The following is a 19474-nucleotide window of genomic DNA, read 5'->3' as shown; positions in this document are numbered from 1 at the left end:
GCAAAAAACCACATGTGCAGGATTGAAAAAGAGACCCTGACAGCCGAGTCAGGCTCACTGCCATCCCATGGCTACCAGCCCTTGCTGAGGACACCGCTGCCCCGGGAACAGGCTGTGGGACCTGTATGCAATGCTGGGCTGTGAAGAAGGAGGAGGCCTTGAAGGAGAGCTGGCCCCAATATTGGGGAGCTGCTGCTTTTCCCAGCCTGGACCCCTGGACAGGACCTGCTCCCTCCAGGCCAGGTGAAGCAGCTGGAGCAGAGAGGGGGCAGTGCCCGGGGGGGGCTGCGGGACCCTCCTAAAAGGACTTGGGACTCAGGAAAAAGGGGAGGGGATGTCCCGGGAGGAGTGGGATGTCAGGGAGGACCCCACAGACCTCCGAGGAGATGGAAGGAGGCGGCCTGTACAGGCAGAGCCGCCGGGGCTGCTTTGGGGAGGTGCAGAGCAGCGCACCCCCCAGCACCCCCCCCTTGCCACGGCTGCCATCCCGCCGGGTGGGGGTGTGGGGGGGTGCGAGGGGGCACCCCCATCCCCAGGGGAAAGAGCTGTGCGAAGCACTCCCCCCTCCCCGTCCCCATTCCCCCGCCCGTCCCTTTCCCCGCCGCGTACCGCCCCCCCGGGGCCGGCCCGGCCCGCTCCAGCCCCTTCCTTTCCCCTTTCCCTTCCCCTTCCCTTCCCTTCCCCTTCCGCCCCGCAGCGCTGCCTGCCGGGACGCGTAGTCCCGCGGCTCCGCACCGCTGCCGGCCCCCGCCAAGGTCCGGTCCCGCTCCGCGCTCCCCCCGCTCCGCTGCCCGGTGCCGGCCCCGCTCCCCGCCCCGCTCCGCGCCCCGGCCCCGCTCCGCGCTCCCCAAACCCCGCGTCCCGCTCCGCCTGTTGCTCCGCTCCCTCTCCCGGCTCCGCCTGTTGCTCCGCTCCCTCTCCCGGCTCTGCCTGTTGCTCCCGGCCCGGCTCCGCGCCCCGCTGCCCGCCCGGTCCCGCGGGGAGGTGGGGAGGGCAGGGGGGGAGCGATCCGGTGGGGGGGTGCTCAGCTCCGGTAGGAAAAGCCGGTATGAGCACGGCGTAGGGACGGGATGAGCCGCTCGGTAATCCCGCCGGGGCAGGCAGAGCCCGGCTGCCCGCACTCTGCTGCCTGTACCCGGCTGCCTGCACCCCGCTGCCCGTCCCCGGCATCCTGGAGCCCCGGGTTTGCTCTTTTGTCTTTAAAACGGACAATGTCCCCGGGAGCCGAGGGTGGGAGATGCGGGGCCGGCAGAGCCCCCACCGGCAAACAGCGTTGGGGGGGCTCCGGGAGCTGCGGGGTCCTGCGGGGTTTGGGGTCTTCGAAAGTATCCGTGGGCTTCCCAAGCGGGGAGGTGGGTGGTGGGGTGTCTCATGCCCGTGCCTCGCAGCACCGCTTTGAACCCGGGGTTTAAAGTCCACCCAGGAACACAACTCAGTGGCAGAGAAAGGGTTTGAGCCCTGCACCCCATCCCTGGCCCAACGGTGTCCCCATCCGCGGGACAGAGGCATCACCCGTGTGGTTTGGGTACCTGGGTCCCTGTTTGGGGGCAAGTTGGGGTTCAGGATGGGCGTTGCAGGCGGGAGAGGAGGGGATGGTGTGGGCCACGGTGGAGCACCCCGAGCACTCCTCCCTCCCAGCCTTTGCCTCGGCTCGGCCCCTGCGCCGCAGCAGCCTGGCTCCCCGGCTCTGCCCCGTGCCCTGCGCCAGCTGCCCAGGGCTGTCACCTCAACCCGCTCCCCGCAGGACCCCCTTTCTGCCCAGCGTTGCCCTCCGGCCCCCACGAAGCCCCAGCAAGCAATGGAGGGAGATCTCACCCTGCAGCTCCGCATCTTTGACCTCAACTGCTGGTGAGTCCAGAGTTTGCCAGGGCTGCACAGGTGGGGACAGGGACACCCGCACCGGGAGAGGGGTCCCACCTTGGTGTCACATTCATGTCCCCTTCTTTTTGGGGACGCACCGCTCTCCCAGCCCCAAAGGGTTGTGAGGTGCTCGGCTGAGCAGTGCCCCATGTCCCCTCCGTGCCTTCTCCCCCAGAAAAGGGCCCCCCATTCGCACCCCAACCAGCTGCCTCAATTTTGCAGGTAGGAAAAGCTGTCCCCAAACAGCCTCCCTGCACGTCCCTCTTGTCCCCATGTCCCCACATGGCCCGTTCCCCCTCCCATCTCCCCCAGTCTGCATCCTGCCCATACCAGTTGTGGGTCCTGGTGTGCCCCGACAGACCCCATCACCTTGTCCCCTCCAAGTTGTGACCGTCACCCCTATGCGGCAGGGCCATCCGCTACCTGAGCAAGCGGCGGCAGGAGCGCGTCCAGCTCATCGGGGACATGCTGCGCCGGGAGCGCTTTGACCTGGTGCTTCTCCAGGAGGTGAGGGCAGCCTGTGAGCTGAGTGTGTCCGTTCTCAGCCCATGAGCTGAGTACGCCTGTTCTCAGCCCGTGAGAGGAGCGTGCCCGTTCTCAGCCCATGAGATGAGTGCGCCCATTCTCAGCCCATCCCGCTGTTCTCCAGGTGTGGAGCGAGCAGGACTACAGCGACCTGAAGGCGAGGCTGGGAGGTTGCTACCCCTTCTCCCATTATTTCCGCAGGTGAGAGGGGCCTGGTTGCCCCCCCCCCTCCCTGGGGCTGTCCATGGGGTGGTGACAGGGCTGTGCCACATCCTCAGTGTTTGTCACATGGAGAGACTGGTGTGGGTGCTGCAGGTCACCTCTGTCACCATGGGAGACTCCACGCCTGGAGAGTGGGATGTTCATGGGAGCACACTGGGACCCAGGCATCCGGGAAGCCCCCTTGGCTCAGGGCTGGGGGGAGGCAGAGTTGGGGGGACCACGTTTCCTAACTGTGCTTTTCCCCTCCTGCAGCGGGGTGATCGGCAGCGGCCTCTGCATCTTCTCCAGATTCCCCATCCTGGACACCCTCCTCTACCAGTACTCACTGAACGGGTACCCCTACATGGTGAGTGGGGCAAGGGGCACATGGCACCGCGGTGCCTGGCCCCATGGAGCCTGACCGGTCCCGACCTGCTCCCCTTCCCCTCCGGCAGCTCCAGCACGGGGACTGGTTCTGTGGCAAGTCCGTCGGCCTCGTCATCATTAAGATCTCCGGGATTCTCTTCAATGTCTATGTCACCCATGTGAGCACCCTGGGGAAGGACCTGGGGGGTGATGATGGGGAGGAGAGGGACAAGTGGCCGTACCCCTCCTTCGCTGTCCCCTTGCTTTAACCATTGCTCTGCACTGTCTCTCCTGGGACTATGCACTGATTTAATTAAATATTGCTCTGGAGGGCGGCTGGGGAGGGGACAGGGACCCATGACCTGGCTGTGCAATGGGGTGAGCATCCCAGGCTGTCCCCAGGGGAGGTGAGATGAAGACAGAGGGGTTGGCCAGACCCCAAAGGGACCGTCTAGAGGGGCTGGGTGGGTTTGCAGGAAGCCTCGGAGCTGGGCAGGTGCCGGCATGGGGGTCACAGCCACTTTACACCCCGCCTCTCGCCAGCTGCATGCTGAGTACTGCCGGGAGAAGGACGCCTACCTGCCCCACCGCCTGGTGCAGGCCTGGGAGCTGGCGCAGTTCATCCGGTGAGCAGCCGTGGGGTGTCCCACGGGGTCCCCCCACCGCAGGTCTCTGGGGCGTGCACGGTCACCCCTGCCCCTGGGGCTTGCACTATGGAGAACTCCTAGTTGCACCAGTCCCAGTCAGGAGTAAGGCTGGGGAGCAACCGGGGAGGGTCCCAGTTACCCCAGTCCAGTGTGGGGCAGGGTGGGGAAGGGGGTTAGCCATCCCCATCCCCGCAGACACACCTCGAAGGCGGCTGACGTGGTGCTGCTGGGAGGGGACCTGAACATGCACCCCGAAGACGTGGGCATCCGGCTGCTGCGCGGCTGGACGGGGTTGCGGGATGCCTTTGCCGAGGCCACGCGCTTTGAGGTGAGCGGCAGGGGGTAAGCGGGGTCCCGGGGCACACCGAGAGCCCCCCACCCACCCAGGTGCTTGCTCTCAGGGCTGCGAGGACGGCTGCACCCTCATCCCCAACAACTGCTTCACCGTCAAGACAGAGCTGCTGCCCTTCCCGCTGGGCATCCGCATCGACTACATCCTCTACAAGGTAATGGGGGGCCCTCAGCCACCAGCCGTGGGTGGCAGCGGGGGGAGGCACCCGCGTGACGCCCCCTTTTCCCTCTCCCAGGCCATCTCCAGCTTCACGGTGAAGTGTGAAGAGCTGAAGACCACCACGGGGACAGCCCCGGGCATGGACATCCCCTTCTCGGACCACGAAGCCGTGATGGCAACGCTGCACATCCGGAGGCAGGGACAGGCTGCGGGTGCCACCCTCGGCACAGCTGGTGAGGTGGGGGGGTGCTGCTGGGGTCCCCCGTGTGCAGGGGTGGGGAGGGACTGGTGGATGGACTGATGGATGAAGATGGAGTTTTTGGGGATATTTCCCCTTGCTTAGGGCATCCCTTGGGGTCCTGCTTGTGGAAGGGTGTGGACAGGGCAGAGCAGTGGGGATGGGGAGAAAAAGGGGTATGGAGGGGTCCCACCCCACCCTGCTGAGCCACCCCTGTCCCCCCGCAGAGCCGATGCTGGCCGACGTGGTGACGGAGGCACGGACGGAGGTGGGCGTGGGGCTGCGGGCAGCGCAGCGGCAACGCTACTCCACGGGCAGGATGGCCGTGCTGGCCCTGCTGCTGCTGCTGCTGCAGGCAGCAGCCGCGCTGGGCGCGCTGGCAGGGCTGGCCGCCGGACAGCCCTTCCCCAAGCTCTCTTTCTCCCTGCTGGCCTTCCTCGCCATCGGCGTCCTCCTTCTCGCCACTGGCCTCCACCTCTTCCACACCATCGAGGTGAAAATGCTGCAGGGCACCGAGGAGCAGATGCGGATGGCGCTGCGGGCGCTGCAGGACCGTCCCAGCGATGGCTGAGCTGGGGCCGTGGGTGTCCCACGATGTTCCCCCCAGATCCATCCTGGCCCTTTTCGGTCCCTTTTTCTAGTTGACTTCTAGTTTTAGGTGAGCAGCGCTGCGGCTGGCTCGGTAGCGCGGGTTCGACAGCCGCCTTTCCGGGTGGAATTAAGATTTTTGGGGCAGATTCGTCATGTTGACCCCTGTGGGAACCATGATGGAGGCGGGTTTTAATTGCTGGTTTTTTTAATACACTCTTTCTACCTGGAGGGACCCGCTGGTGTGGGTGGGAGGCTCAGCCTCCCCTTGCCTGGGGTGGCCTCAGGGGCTCCCAGTGAAAGCTGGTGACTGCTCTGGCAACCAGATTTAACTCATATAGAAAATAAAGATGGTATTTTAGCCCTTGGTACCAGGTCGGGGAGGCTTTATTCGAAGTGGGGGGGGGGTTGCAGCAGGATAATAGGGCTGGTGCAAACAAAAGGCACACGGGAGGGTTTGGGGAGGCACTGAAGGGAGCGGCGGGATGAGGGCTGAATGTGGGGGGGGATATCGCTAACGGAGGATCCCGGGCCTGGGACCCCCCATGCCCAACATGGCTGGGGCTGCTGTAAGCACCGTTTGGCCATCGAGGCAACCCTGCAACAGCCAGGGACCTGAGAAAGGTTGGAGAGGTCTGTGCAAAGGCCAGTTCAGCATTGCTAAGCAGGAGAAACCCCAAAGCGGCAAGGAGGACACGGACGCCAGCATCCCTTGTCCTCAGTGTCACACAGTGCCAGCCCTGGGCACAGTCCCCTCGGGGAGCTGCTGAAAAAAAAGCCCCTTCCCTGGGCCTGGGGTCTTGCAGGGGGGTTTCTGATCATAGGGATTCTTGCAGCGGCTGGGGAGAGCGTGGATGTGGCACCCAAAAGCAGTGATGCAGAGTGGCAGGATCAGCCCAGTCTGTCTGTCACTGGCCCCACTGTTAGAGCTAGATGTCCCAGGGTGAGATGGATGTCCTGAGTTAGGATGGATGTCCCAGGCTAGGATGGATGTCCTGGGTTAGGATGGATGTCCCAGGGTGGCTTCCAGGGGCTGGTCCTGATGCTGCCCCTCCCCATTTGGCATCTCCACTGTGAACTGCCTGTGGTGGCCGCAGTCTCATCCTCGCTGCCAGGAGCGAAGCCCTTTGGTGCCCGGGGCATGGGGCTGGCTGGGTAGCGATGGACCAACCTCTCCAGTAGCCAGTGGTGCAGCTCAAGCATGAGGAGCTCTGCCAGACAAAACATTTTCGATGCCCCAGCCAAGCCTCTGGGAAGCGGCTCCTCGAAGGGGTGACGTCTGTGGGACCTCCTGTGCTGGATGAGACCCCGCTTCCCTGTGGGGCTTCTCCTGTAGCAAACCCCAGGCAGAGCCGCTGCAGCCCCCGTGTTTTGTAGCCTCCTGCAAATCTCATTTTCAAGCAAGCACAAGGCAAAGGCAATCCAGCCAAGCGCGGGGACGCCCTCTCTGCACCCCAAAAGCCGGGGTGCTCCTCGGTGTCTCCCTATACGGGCGTCCACCAGCAGGTCTGGCCCCTCCACGGCAGGCTTTGGCAAGCAGGGAGCTGGATTCGCCACGGCAGCTGCCTGTGCCTGCGGGCAGCTCAGGCATCACCACCTTCAGAGGCAGCTCAGGGTGATGCTCAGCCAGGGGACACACACCGCTCGTCCCCCCCGGGGAGGAGCCGGTGAGTCCTGGGGCCACACGGATCAGGCCCGCAGCTCGCTGAGCCGCTTCTCCTCCTGGATGTGGATGAGGACGTTGCGCTTGTTCACCACGTCCAGCAGCTGCACCAGGATCTCCTGCTCGGCCACACGCTCCTCGGGCGTCTTCAGGGATTCTGGGGGAGCAGGGGGCTGGAGCAGGGCTGGGTGGGCCACAGCCCCGGCCCTGGTCCCCCCGCCGTGCACAGGGACGCCCCCCCGGCACACGCCAGTACTCACCCTCCCTGTTCATGTAGCACCGGAGCTTCTGGTCGAGCTGCCACTGCTGCTCCTCCAGCTTCAGCTCCTGCACCCTGCGGGGAGGGAGGGGGGGGTGCTGGGTGCTGGGCTCAGGGGGGCTAGGGTGAGCTGAGCCCCCATGCTGACTGGGAGGCATCCCCCCCCAAGCCTTACGCAATCATGAGGTCTGACTCCTCGGACATCAGGCTGTTCTTCTTCTGGACCAGGTACAGCAGCTGGTTCATCCACTGCGTCTTCTGGTCGGCTGGGGTGCCTGCAGGGCAGGGGGGTTATGAGTGGGGCGCAGACCCCCCTGGTCACAGGGGTCACGGTGCTCCATCCGCCCTGGCCTTACCACCCTCATCCCGGAGTAACTTCTCCAGCTTGATGCCCTGCTGCTCCAGCTCCCGGAATGTCACCTCGATCTCCTCCAGCCGCCTCTGGATGGCCTGCGAGGGAAGGGCAGTGCTTGCCCATGGGCCAGCACCTCCCGGCATGCAGCCACCAGCAGTGGGATGGAGGGGACAGGGGATGGCACTGGGCTGGGGACCCGGCTTTCCCCCGTGGGGCTACCTGGGCTTTGCAGAACCGCTTCATCTGGGCTTCCCTGGCCCGGCGGGTCAGTGTGCGCTTCCAGGTGGGGTATTTCTCCTCTTCACCCAGGTCCAGGCACTGTGAAGGGATGGTGGCACAGGCAGGGGGGGGTCAGTCCCTGCACCGGGCACCTCCTGCCCCGGCAGCCACGGCAGAGCCGGACCCAACACCTCTGTGAGAGGTGACACCGGCAAGAGCCCCAGCCACCGCCGCTCGGGGAACGCACTCACCCAATCTGCCATGATGCCAAGGTCTGTGCCTTCCTCCTCCTCCTCCTTCTCCTCTTCCTCTTCCTCGCTGTCACTCTCCTCCAAAGCTGCCCCAAGGAAAGAGCCATTTTGGGCTGGTGCCTCATGAGCAAGATGTGGGGCACGGCAGGGTACCGGAGGGACCCAGAGTCCTGCTTGGCCAGAGACTGCAGCTTGTAGCCACCTACCTTCCTCCACAGCCATTTCCTCCTCCTTCTCCCAGGTGCCTTGTCCCTGCCACAGGGCAGGGAGGGCCTCGGGTGCTGCTTGGAGCCGCAGACGAGCCGGCTTCGGTGGCGGCTCGGGCTCTGCTTCACTGGTGAGGTTCAGCGTGGACAGCTTGAGCTTCTCTAGTGGTGTGAGGACGATCTTCCTCCTGCCCCCGCTCTCCTCACCCTCCTCTGCTGCCCCTTGGGGCTCCACTCTGGGACCTTCCTCCTCCTTTGCATCCCCCCCGGGCTGTGCCGGCAGCTCCTGCTCCTCCATGTCACCAGCATCCTCCACATCCTCTGCTGCCCCAGGCTCTCCCCCTGGCTGTGGGGCTGCTGGTGGGGGCTGTGGGGGACCGGGTACCCCCTCCTTGGGGGACACACACGGGCTCCCAGCATCCGAGGTCAGGCGGGCAGCGGCAGCATCCTAGGGCAGAGCCAGCAGCAGAGGGGTGATGCAGCACGGGGCCATGCCTGAGCATCCCCCCTCCCTTCTGCCTTTCCTCCATCATCTACAGGGATTTACGGTGACTTACCCCATCAGGCAGGGCCAGGGGCTCATCCTGGGGTAGGTCCATGCCGGGTGGATTGGGGTAGTGAAGCGAGCAGTAAAAGTGACCTAGGTGGGGGGGCCCAAACCCATGTGACAACCCGCAAGGTGGAGAAGCCTTGCCCCCAGCATCCCCTCTCCCCAAAACCCGCCTCACCGTCCTCCTCGTTGAAGGTGTAGTCGCCCAGGCGCAGGGTGGCCCCGCACCGCCAACACTGGAAGCAGCCGCGATGGAAGAAGTGTCCCTCGGCACTGGCTCGCTCCAGGATGTAGACACGGCGGCCGCAGAAGTAGCAAGCGTCGCTGCTCTCCCCGCGGGCCGGCGGCTGCAGGGGAAGAGGACAGGCTGGGGTGGCACTGGGGTGCTGGCACCCACCCTGTCCTGGGGCTTTGCTGGCAGCCCAGGGGGTTTGGGGAGGGGGGCGGCTTTTCCCCTCTTGCAGAGGTGGGTCTGGGTGCTCGGGACGGGTTTGCTGGCACCAGCAAGGGAGCGGCAAGTCTTGGCTCCGGAAAACCAGTTGGGTCAGGAAACAGGCAGGGAGGAGCCGGGAGCCTGTGGGCGTTCGCTTGCACAGCCCCGGTCCCAGCCCTTGGCTCGGCCCCACCAGCCGCCAGTGCCCCTCAAGCAACCCACCCACCCACAGCTGGACTCCCCCACCCCGGGGTGACACGAGGACCGACCTGCCCTGGGTCCGTCGGGGCAGTTTGTGGCAGCTCACGGGCACTGTCCAGAATGTCTCCATCCAGCCCTGTGTCCAGCTACGAGCAACCCAAGGGGAGGGTCAGCCCCCCACTCTCCCCCCGGGTCGGCTGCACCCTGGCAGAGCGTCCCTCGAGACACTCAAGGTAGACCCACCTCGGCGTCCCTGCGGCTCCTTTTGGCCTCAGCATCCTTCTGGGTACTGTCCTGCAAATGCAAAGGGGGTGGCTAGGATGGGGAGGGGGGGCATGGTTTTGGGGTGGCACGAGTGTCTGGGTGGGCGTCCCTCACCTGGGCACGCTTGTGTGTCAGGTTCCAGCTCTTCTGCAGCTTGCTGAGGAAGAGGATGGCCCCTCGTGTGCCGCGGGGAGACAGTGGCTTCTTGCTGACCTCCTCCACCTCTGCACAGAGGGGACACGGCCATGCTGGTGGGACCCACCCTACAAAGGGAGGGGCACCCACCCAGCCCCTATGGGGCTCAGGATGGGATAAACACCCCCCACCAAATCCTGTACCTGGAGAGGTCTTGAAAGCTTCATAAAACTGGCTGAGGTAGGTGATGAGCCCCAGGCGGTCGGGCTCTGCCATGGTGGCCATCTCGGCGCTGGAGAGGACGGGCTGGATGCCCAGCTCCTGCTCTGCCACGTCCAGCATCATCTGGTGGGTCTGGATGGGATCCTGGGTGTCCATGGAGTCAAAGTCCCTGCAGGGAGACACGGGTGCCGTCAGGGTAGGCTCCGCAGGGTGGGTTGTCCCAGGGGGGGTCCTGGGCACTCACACCAGGTCGGGGCGGAAGCGATGGATGAGGGCGCAGAGGGCCAAGCCGCTGGTCCAGGAGGTGGTGAAGTCGGTCACTGCCACACCGTGGTACCCGGCCGTGCTGGCCTGGCACCAGCTCAGCAGTTCTTCGTAGGCATCTCCAGAGACCGCTGGGAAGGCAGCATACGTCCCCATCCCAAAAAGGCAGGGACACCCCCCACCCAGCTCCCTCCCCAGCATCAGTGTTTTAGTGGGGAAGGGGTCCCATGGGAAATGACGTGAGACCCCCCCCCCATGCAACCACCCGCCGCGAGGCTCAACAAATGGGTTGATAAAGCATCCATCAATATTTCATCATAGCTCAGCATCAGCGCAAGCCAGAATGAGGGGGACAACCCCCCCTTAAAGGCAGCTGGGGGGCTGTGTCCCCACGGGGCCATGGGCAGAGGGAACGGAAACCAGTGGTGCCACTGGGATGGAAACACAGCCGCTGCTGGGAGGAGCACGGCAGCCAGCTGGACACCAGCCAGGGCTCGAGAAAAGAAGGATGGGGATGAAAATCAGGGCAGGAGCTGCTCTGGCATGGGCTGCCAGGAGGAACGGGGGGTTCTGGCGCCAGGGGGGCCGGGGCAGGACTGGCTTTTCCTACCGGTGCTGAGCCGGTTGTCACTCTTCCTCTTGGGGTCCACCTCCACCATGCCCACGAGGTAGAGGTCCCGGACCTGCCGATGGGGACGTGCCGGTGGCAGGTCACCCCCTGCACAGAGCCAGCAGCACCATGCAGGGAGCTTGCCCCAGCAAGGGAGACACGTGGACCCCCCCCGCACACCTCCCCAGAACCACCCGCATCCACAACGGACAATGCATTAAATGCCCTGGGGACCAACAGCTTCAGCCTCACACCCTTTGGGGACAGGGGACCGTGCAAACTGGTGTCACCCTGACTGCTGGGGAGGCTGGGCTGGATGGCTGCCCCATGGCAGGACCTGGCCGGGTACCTGGCTGGCTTTGATGGCCTGCAGGTTGATGTTGGGGTAGCGCGTGGCTGGATCGATGCTGTACTGGCTGATGTTCTTGTTGGTGTTGTCTGGGGAGGTCTGCGAGAGGTGCTGGTAGATGCTCTCCCTGGGTACAAGGGACAGGGCTGGGCTCAGTGCCACCATCCTCGCCCATTCTGGAACCAGCCCAGCGGGACAGGGACACTCACCTCTCGGCCAGCACCTCCAGCGGAGGTGTCCCGGCCGCCCACCGCCGCACCATCCACGCCGCGTCGAAGGCGGCGAGGAAGCCCCTGGCCACGCCGGTGCCCAGCGGCCAGAAGGGCTGCAAAGGCAAAGGCAGAGAGAGATGGAGCTGGAGCCGCACGGCCGGTCGGGGCGGCTGGGAGGAGGCTGGGAGCTGCCGGGCTTGGCCAGGGATGAAAGTGGGGAGCGGCGGCAGGACGCGCAGGGAGAGGATGGGTGGCTGTCTCCTCCCCGGCTGGTATGGCTGCGTCTGGGGAGGAGCTGGGCTGCTCCTCTGCCTTGAAACCACCCCAGATCTCCAGTGGGGCTGGGGAAGGGGACAACCCCACCAAAGCATCCTGCTACTGGGACTTGGGGAGCCTGCTCCCAGGGATGGGGTGCACCGCGCAGCTGGGGCGAGAAGCGCTTTGGGAGGGGGAACGTATTGCAACCAACGCATCTTGCAGGGAGAGGGGAAACTGAGGCACATATTGGTGCTGCAAGGGGGACCCTCACCTCCACCAGGCAGTCGCCCACCAGCCCGAGGAGCAGACGGGCCCCGTTGTGCTCCCGCACCAGCGCCGCGTTCTCTGAACGTGTCATGCAGGTGAAGTCGAACATGTCGACATCTGGCAGGTCCCGGTGGTTGAGGGCAAACTCCAGTTCTGGCAGGCGGTAGTTGGTGGAGAAGTTGGCAGCTTCTTTGGCATAGCTGAGGAGGGCATCCCGGTTCACGTTCTCCGGGGACAGCAGGCTCTCGATGTCTGCTTTGTCCTGTGGGGATGAGGTGAAGCTGGTTGGGATGCGGGAGGAGGTGTTTGCCCCCCAGCCTGGGTGCAGCCAGCTCTGGGGTGAGGCTGTGCCACTGGGCTTGAGATTGTGAGCCCCCCAAAAGGATTTTTCCCCCAGCACAGGCAACAGCTGCTGAAGCCCCCACCATCCCAGGGGTGCACGGTCAAACCAGCACCTATGATTTGCATCCCACCCTCCAGGCTTTCAGCCACCCATTGCTATGGGATCCCGGGGCCAGATCCTGCCCTCCTCACCTGGAGGATGACCCCCTTCTTGAGCAGGCTCTGCTTCTTGGCCGTCATGACGAAATAGTGAGTGTCGTCCTTGTAGTAGACGATGTTTTCCAGGTCGATGCCTGGTGATGTGGAAGGGGCTGAGCTGAGCCACAGGGCAAAGCCAGGGCCACGGGGAGCCCCTGCACTGTGTTCAGCCACCAAATGTCCCCTGCAATGGGGTACCATGTGGGGACATACATCCCATCACAGAGGGGCATCCTGGGGCTGACCCTCCAGCTGCACCAAGAGGGGAGAGGGACCCCCAGCACCGCCCATGCTGGGGCCAGGGCCACTGACCCGTTTTGTTGTAGAGGTTTTGGAAGAACTTCTGATTGTAGATTCGAGCCACGCCGCTGATCTCGGCCACCTCCACCTCAGCCCGGCTGTGGCGGTTGATGAAGTTGGTGGTGATGCCGATGGCCAGCTTCCCCCGCGTCTCCTTCCGCTTGAATCCTGCGGGATGGGAGAGGTGTGAGCCCCCACCCAGCCCCCCATACCAATCCCGGGGATGCAGGGACCCACTGCTGTCACCTTCGGGGACAAATTTGCCGCCACCAGCTGAGATGAGGACGTCGAACTCGTAGTGGCTGAGCGGAGAGGAGCCGGGCTGCAGCACAGCACACCAGCCGCCTGCGGGGAGAGGGACGGTCACGAGCATGCTGGGTCTCAGCTGGGACCTGCTCCGGGGAGGGCGAGAGGCTTGCATCTCATCCCCCCACCCCCAGAAAGGCATGCCCCAGGCTAGCAGAGGGACTGAGGGGCTCAGAGCGGCCACCCACAGCCCCGTCCTTGTCCCCAGGGATGCCACCCACCCCGCAGTGATACCTTACCCTGTCCGCCCACCTTGCCCGCGGGGGGGACAAGGCCCTTGAACTGCACGTTGATGTGCACCTCCACCCCCAGGAGCAGAGCCACCTTCAGCAGGATCAGCTGGAGCTGCCGGATACCTGGGAGAGGGGACACTCAGGGCTGCACCCCCCCATCCCTGGGCTCCCCACAGTGAGGGGACCCCGGGGGTGCAGAACTTAGTCCCCCCCAAAAAAACTCACTGATGTGGTCCAGTGTGCCGGTGCAGAAGCGCCCATAAAACTTCTTGGCACCCAGCGCCCGCAGGTCGTGGATGGTGAAGGGCCAGAGGTGCAGGACGTTGTTGCGGGAGAAGGAGTCCCGCTTCTCCAGCAGCACCACGCGGGCACCCAGCAGCGCCAGTTCGATGGCCACCCGCAGCCCACAGGGGCCGGCCCCCACCACCAGGCACTGCGAAGGGGATGGGTAGTGTGAAGGGGACGGGCACCCCCCCCAAAATGGGGGTTTGGGTAAACCCCCAGGGAGCTCAGCGCTGCCACAAGCAGCATCTCTTCCTTTCTCCGGGTCAGGATCTGGCTCTCCCCACTATTTCCCTTTTCTCCCGGGCTGCAAGTACTGCTTCTCCCTGCAAAGTGGGGGGCCTTCTGGGGTGCCCCCCAGCCTCCTCGCCTGCCTGAACCTTGCCTTTGCATGTGGCAATGGGAGCAATTAAAACGCTCGGTGAGATAAGGCGTGCACGTCTCCTGCCTGCTGCGGCCCGGGAACAGGGAGATTTCACCAGCAACAGGCTCAAAACCAGGACTCGGGTTTGATCTCCCGCCAGCCCCTGTGCAGGGCTGGGAGGACGACGGGGCACCAGCAGTGGGGACAAAACCTCTGGGACAAGGGGACAGAAATAGGGTCCCCAAGCCCCAGGGGGATATCCTACCCCAACATGCTCCTGTCCCCCAGAAAGGGCTCGGCAGGTCCTTCTGCCCCTTTGCAGCCCCCCCATGGGATGTTCCCAGCAAGGAGCAGCCAGGAGGAGGAAGGACGCCACTGGCTGGGTGGCACCGAGGTGGCATCACGCCATGGGGAGGGGAGTGGCACTAATTAACATCCTGTCCCATTAAACTCCACCAACCTCCTGCCCAGCACATTCCACATCCTCCCGGGGTGGGGGCCAGGGTGCCCCAAGGGATGCTCTCACCCCGGGGGACAAGGATGTAGGGCACGGAGGGACCCAAACCCCATGCTCCATGTCCCCGGTACCTTGGTGCTGGCACAGGCTGTGCCCTGGTCGTAGTCCTTGTGCCCGGCTTTCTTATCCAGCTTGCTCCACAGGGCCTTGGCACTCCAGTAGTTGAGGGCAGCCTTGAGGCCATGGTAGAGCTGCAGCCCGCTGCCCTGCAGCCCCAGCTGCTGGCACAGCTCCCCGAAGCAGCCCAGCACTTCCTGGCACTCTCCGGCACGCAGGAATCTCTCGAAGATGGCATGGGCCGGGTTGCCCGGCTCATCGGCCGGCACACTCATCCTGCTTCACCCAGCAGCCTGGTGAGGGACGGCAGAGATATGTGTGGCGGAGGGACTCTCCAGGACCCCCACCCTCAAACCCACCCAATACCAGACCTGGTGTCTCGGCACGAGGTTTCCCAGCCGTTGGGTGATGGTGCTACCAAAATCGGGGTCCTCTGCAGCAGCGGCTGGCGGAGCCTCCCCCGGGCGCTGCACCCAGCGAGCCACGGTGTCACCCTGCTGCGGTGACGTCAGGGGAGGGGACGGAGAGGGCTGCAGTGGCAGCAAGCGGCTTCCTCCATACAGTCTGTACCTGCAGCAGCCAAGAGCAGAGCAAAGTGTTTTGGAGCAAAGATGCCACTTCCTTCCTCTTCACCCTCAGCCTCGCTGGGGGAGGGATGAGCAGAGGCGTCCCAGCCACAGGGACAAACCACAGTTCCCCCAAAAACCAGCAAGACCCAGCCCTGGGGCAGGAGAGATCAGGATTGGACCCATCCCACCAGCCTGGCTTTTGCAACAGGAGTGGGGCGACTTTCCACCCCCACCTCTGCCTCTGCCACCCCCGGAGCGGGGCGGAAGCAGATTAGCACAGAGGAAACACTGGTGGGGAAATGAGAGAAAAGCTAAACCACCGTACGAACGGCCCCGTCATACCAGGGAACCCGTGGGCGGAGGGGTGCAGTACATTCCCCTGTAGGGACCCCAACCCCCCCTACCCCTGGCATCTCCCAGGGGACCAGCACTCCTTGCATCCGCCTCCCACTCCTGGCACCGTCCCCCCAGAACCGTCCCATGCCACCCTCTGTCTTGCCAGCCCGAGCACGAAGCACAAAGCTTTGCCCTTTCCAGCCGTTGTCGCCAAGCCCCGGGGGCTGGAAAACCCTCCCCCAGCCTGGCAAAGCAGCTGGCGGAGACGGGCACTGCCAAGGAGGAACCGGTGAAAAGGCTCAGTAAACTGGAGCGCTTCTACCTTTGAACCATCGCTCTTTGCCCTCTTGCTGCTTGGCGTTACCGGTGGGCACGTCGCAGCACCCTGAAGCCCCCAGTAGGATGCCAGAGAGGGAAGGACACCAAGTCCGAGCCAAGCTGCCCTCGATTGGGCAGGGGAAAGGAAGAGTTTAAGTTTTGGGCTCAAAAGCCCAAATTCTAGCTGGGTTTCAAGTTCAGTCTTGCTCCAGCAGCTTCCAGACACCCGCGTGTGCTTTGCAAGGCCAGCTGGAGCCACAGAGGATGCAAAGCACTTCTGCAGGTCACCTTCCCTCCCCAGCATCACAGCCAGGAAATCCCGGCATTTTAACCTTTTCCTTCCTAGGCAGACCCAAGGATAAAGCATCCAGCTGGGCTGGGAGCAGGAGCTGGCACCCACCAGTCCCCACAGTAACAGCATGGGGACAGAAGACACAACCACTGCATTTGTGGCAGGGCTGTGAGACGCGGGGACAGATTTCTGCTCTTCCCCTGAGCACTGCCAGCCCTCTGGCACTGCCAGCGGGACAGAATGAGGAGCCTGGGGAAACTGAGGCAGCGCTGCAAACCTCACCAGAGAGTGCGGGCATGCTGTCCCACTGGCCACCCACCCTCCTCCCATGGGAGGCTGCCCAGGCAGCCGAGCTGGCTGGCTGGCTGGGCTCCAGTGCCCTGTGCTGCCGGGGCACACTGGGTTTTGCCCCGGGGAGCTCACGTTTCTGCACTGGCACCTGCCAAGGCCACCACACAGCAGCCCCAGGGCGATGGGGCAAAGGCAGCTGCCCGGGCTGGGAGCACCCACTCCAGCATCACCAGCCCCTGGCTCCAAATAAAAACCATCTCAAGGCCTCAATTCCCACTGGACACAATGCCGAGGGGAGCATGCTGCCTGGGAAAGCTTTCCAGCCCCAGCGCTTTGGCAGGGAGGCTTGGAGGAGGCAGAACAACAAGCCTTGTGTTACACCAAGTTTCCTACGGAAACGATGCTCGTGCCGGCACGCTGCGTCCCGTTTGGCACTCTCAAATCCCCCCCCCCCAACAATTGTAAGCAAGGACAGAAACCCCCATGGATACTCAGTTCCTGCAGGTTTGATGAAAATAAACAGCTTTCAGCCCACAAAGGCCAGTGCCAGTGAAGGAGGGCACAGGGCTGAACCAGAGGGCCTCCGGCTCTGCTCCTCCCATGAACACCTTTTTCATTTCTTCCCTTAAAACTGCTCCTGCAAGCTGCACGGAAGATGGGGGGGGGGGTTGGAGCCAGCCCTGACTCAGCTCATGATGTCTCTGGTTGGGGTGGCTGCGGACATGCCTACATGAACATCGCCCATGACCGGCACATGTGGAGCATCCCTGGAGCAGGGACAGGCTATCCCACTTTGCAAGTCGGGGTCTCCCCCCTGCCCTTGCACAGAGAGAAGAAGCCCCTTGGGAAATGGTGGGGGGAGTTGGCCCGGGGGTGCTGGGCAGCTGGCGAGCTCACGTGTCTCCCAGGCACGTGGAAATGGGGTGGGAAAGGACACGGCTCCATACGGAGCTAATGAAAGCCGGGAGGATTTCCAGCAGCTGCAGATCCCCTTCCAGCTGAGCCTCTCGCCTCGGCCATTGCGCCGGCTCCCAGCACGGACCAGGCTGCTCCGGGTTTGGGATCCAGCCTGGAGGCCCCCGGGCCAGGCTGCTGAGCTGGGCTGGACCCCAGGAAAGTCCTTCCAGCAATCTTGGGGATGGCCCCAAGGCCGGTGGGCAGGGTGGAGGGTTTCTTATGCCTGTCCAACAGCTTGGCCAAAGATCCTGCTTTTTTACTGCTGCCTGAGCTGGGCCGGTGCTGGGAAGGGGCGAAGGCAGCGGGTGCTGCTCTTGCCGGCGTTATTGTGCTCAGGAGAAACATCCCAGGCGTGGGACTGGGCAGGGAGATCGCCTTGGCCGACCCTATGGAAACCTGCCCTAATTTGGCTGGGTTTTAATCCTTGGAGGGAGTGGAAGAATCCCTGTCGGCTCCTCTGGTTTGAGCCGGGGATGTGGGTGCATGGGCACCTCCCGGCTGAGCCCCCCCCTTAGCAAGCTCCCAGTGTGGAGCTGTGGGGAGAAGGGCTAAGGAGAGGGGACAAACCTGCCACCAGCACTAGCGAGGGCAGAGGCTGGCAGCTGCAGGGACGGGGTGTTGCGGTGGAGGGGGTTCCCTTTCAAGGGTGCATAAATCCCCCCTGGAAAGCACATGCCAAAATCCCCCCTCCGAGGTGCAGGACCCAGCCTCAGCTCCTGCAGCTGCCGACAGCAGAAGTGGGCACATCTCCGGGGCATTTTGGTGTTGCCCTTTGCAGGGGGTCCACAAGCCACAGCTTGGCCCAGGGAGCCCTTGGGCAGAGGCAACATTTGGGGTTGGGGGGAGCAAACCTGCTCCCCCTATTTTGGCTGCTCAGCTTTGCCCCCTCTGCCCAGCACCAGCCCCACGGAGGGAGCTGCCTCTTGCAGCCTAATTTTGGTGCAAGGGGAAGTCCTCTCACAGCCAGGCTTTGCATCCCCCATCCTTTTCCTCCTCTCCCACTTCTTCTTCGCCCCCACCTACAGTCATCCCCGCAGGGTCAGCAGGAGACGTGTCTTGGGGTACGGTGGTGAACACCAGGTTTGGTTACCCAGATGCACCAGGGCCTTCATCCACCCCAGGCACAGGGGCTGGGGAACGTGTGCCCCTGACTTCAGCCCTGGGATGGGGTACAGCCCTGAACCCCCAGCTGGGGCTCACTCCTGGGGGGCCCATGGAGCATCCCTCCCCTTGCACCGGGCAGAGGGGTCAGAATGGGGGAAAGGCACTTAGCAAAGCTCTCTCTTCCCACCCCATCCCACTTAGCACTGGGAGCACTGGTGGTACTGGGAACCGAGTCGAGGAGGAGGAGCAGGGTCTGCTCTCTTTTCCCTTTGTCCCGGAGGGAGCAGAGCCCAGGGGCTGGAGGGGGAAAGCAGCAAGGACAGGGTGGGGGCACAGCGCTGCCCCCCGGGAGAGGCTTTGGGGAGGGGGCAGCCGGAGACAAAGCGCTATCCCGCCTCCGAGCATCCCCGCTCGGCATCCCGGGGACACGCAGGACACGGGCACGGCGGAGTTGAGCGTCCCCCCCCAGCACCCCAAAATCGCCCCTCGGTTTTGGCGACTCCCCCCCCAATCCCCAGCTCGTGGGGCAGGGCGGGGCCCGGAGCGATGCTCTCCGCGGGCGGAGGGGACCAGCCGGCGGGATGCTGTCCGCGTCCCCCCCCCGCTCCTTCCCCGCATCCGAGCGGAGGGACGCGGGGGTGGGGGAGGCAGCAGAGCCCTGACACCCCCCCCACCCCACCCTCCCCAGGGATGCTCTGCCCATCCCCACCCCCCAACTCACCTCCAGAGCCTCTCGGAGGGGGAAACTGAGGCACAGCCCCGGGGGTGGGGAGGGGCTCACGGCTGCTCGCAGCCGGGTGAGGACGAGCAGGAAACGGGCTCCGGCTTCGCAAGCAGCTGCCGGCTGGTCCGGCCTTCCCCTCCCCTCCCCTCTCCTCCTCTCTTCTCCCCTCCCCTCCCTTCCCCCACGGCCGGGGGCACCCAGGCGTCCCAGCTGCTGGAAGGCGGTACTGGGAGCAGCCCAGCTCCTGCCCGGGGAGGGGGGCAGCCCCCGGGAAGCTCCCAGCTTTGTGCTGCTGCAAATGTTGCCGCAATTGGGTTTTTCTGTAGTGCTGGAGGCTGAACTCGTCGTCGTGCCCCCCCCACCCTCACCCGCGAGCGGCAGCCCTGCCCTTCCCCACGCCGCGGGACGGGGGGGAGATGCGCAGCGCAACCCCGGCTGGGTTTTTTTGAATTTTGGGGTGAGAAACTGCTCTTTTTGCAAAGCAAAAGAAAAGATACGGGTGATGAAACTAAACCGCTTTGCTTTCCGCCCCGGCTCTGGCCACCGCACCGTACTTCCCCCCGCAGCCAGAAACAGAGGCCAGGAGGGAGCTGCGGGCGGAGGGGGGGGACCCGCTCAGTGCCAGACCCG

The 19474-nt window shown here is 64.3% G+C and overlaps 2 protein-coding genes across 6 annotated transcripts; one reads left to right on the top strand and one right to left on the bottom strand.

The window, feature by feature from the left end:
• Positions 1-675: 675 nt before the first annotated feature.
• On the top strand, positions 676-5305 carry SMPD2 (sphingomyelin phosphodiesterase 2). Of its 4 annotated transcripts, none has more exons than XM_069771535.1 (11): positions 676-755; positions 1745-1848; positions 2271-2367; positions 2510-2586; positions 2860-2953; positions 3042-3131; positions 3496-3578; positions 3795-3927; positions 4001-4105; positions 4187-4343; positions 4576-5305. In XM_069771535.1, the coding sequence occupies exons 2-11, from the start codon at positions 1799-1801 to the stop codon at positions 4917-4919; spliced, it is 1230 nt and encodes a 409-aa protein (XP_069627636.1). In that variant the 5' UTR covers positions 676-755; positions 1745-1798; the 3' UTR covers positions 4920-5305. The 4 variants fall into 4 exon arrangements, with proteins under 4 accessions (XP_069627636.1, XP_069627637.1, XP_069627635.1 ...); XM_069771536.1 differs by lacking the exon at positions 676-755 and adding an exon at positions 1038-1183; XM_069771533.1 differs by lacking the exon at positions 676-755 and having other exon boundaries at positions 1264-1848.
• Position 5306: 1 nt separating this feature from the next.
• Positions 5307-19027, bottom strand: MICAL1 (microtubule associated monooxygenase, calponin and LIM domain containing 1). 2 transcript variants are annotated; one of them, XM_069771527.1, is made up of 26 exons: positions 18842-19027; positions 14625-14823; positions 14268-14546; positions 13259-13466; positions 13040-13156; positions 12741-12839; positions 12507-12662; positions 12189-12289; positions 11659-11916; positions 11127-11242; positions 10918-11044; positions 10569-10641; positions 9939-10089; positions 9676-9863; positions 9452-9561; positions 9317-9367; positions 9142-9219; positions 8618-8786; positions 8447-8529; positions 7890-8337; positions 7684-7769; positions 7433-7531; positions 7215-7308; positions 7034-7133; positions 6860-6933; positions 5307-6756 (listed from the first exon to the last, which is right to left on the bottom strand). In XM_069771527.1, the coding sequence occupies exons 3-26, from the start codon at positions 14526-14528 to the stop codon at positions 6626-6628; spliced, it is 3378 nt and encodes a 1125-aa protein (XP_069627628.1). In that variant the 5' UTR covers positions 14529-14546; positions 14625-14823; positions 18842-19027; the 3' UTR covers positions 5307-6625. The 2 variants fall into 2 exon arrangements, with proteins under 2 accessions (XP_069627628.1, XP_069627630.1); XM_069771529.1 differs by lacking the exon at positions 9142-9219.
• Between the last annotated feature and the right edge of the window lie 447 nt (positions 19028-19474).

Source organism: Haliaeetus albicilla, chromosome 26, assembly GCF_947461875.1.
Source record: "Haliaeetus albicilla chromosome 26, bHalAlb1.1, whole genome shotgun sequence".
NCBI classification, from domain to species: Eukaryota; Metazoa; Chordata; class Aves; order Accipitriformes; family Accipitridae; genus Haliaeetus; species Haliaeetus albicilla.
Note: the sequence above shows the minus strand (reverse complement) of the source record. Positions and strands in the feature narration are given on the sequence as shown.

Bases quoted from the DNA above. Each gene is read 5' to 3' on its own strand.
- SMPD2 (XM_069771533.1), top strand. From the start codon at position 1,565: ATGGGCGTTGCAGGCGGGAGAGGAGGGGATGGTGTGGGCCACGGTGGA. The intron at 2,954-3,041 runs GTGAGTGGGGCA...CCCCTCCGGCAG, and splicing joins TGAACGGGTACCCCTACATG to CTCCAGCACGGGGACTGGTT. The intron at 3,132-3,495 runs GTGAGCACCCTG...GCCTCTCGCCAG, and splicing joins TCAATGTCTATGTCACCCAT to CTGCATGCTGAGTACTGCCG.
- MICAL1 (XM_069771527.1), bottom strand. From the start codon at position 14,528: ATGAGTGTGCCGGCCGATGAGCCGGGCAACCCGGCCCATGCCATCTTC. The intron at 11,243-11,658 runs GTGAGGGTCCCC...TTGCCTTTGCAG, and splicing joins TGGGCGACTGCCTGGTGGAG to CCCTTCTGGCCGCTGGGCAC. The intron at 11,045-11,126 runs GTGAGTGTCCCT...CCTTGTACCCAG, and splicing joins CTGGAGGTGCTGGCCGAGAG to GGAGAGCATCTACCAGCACC.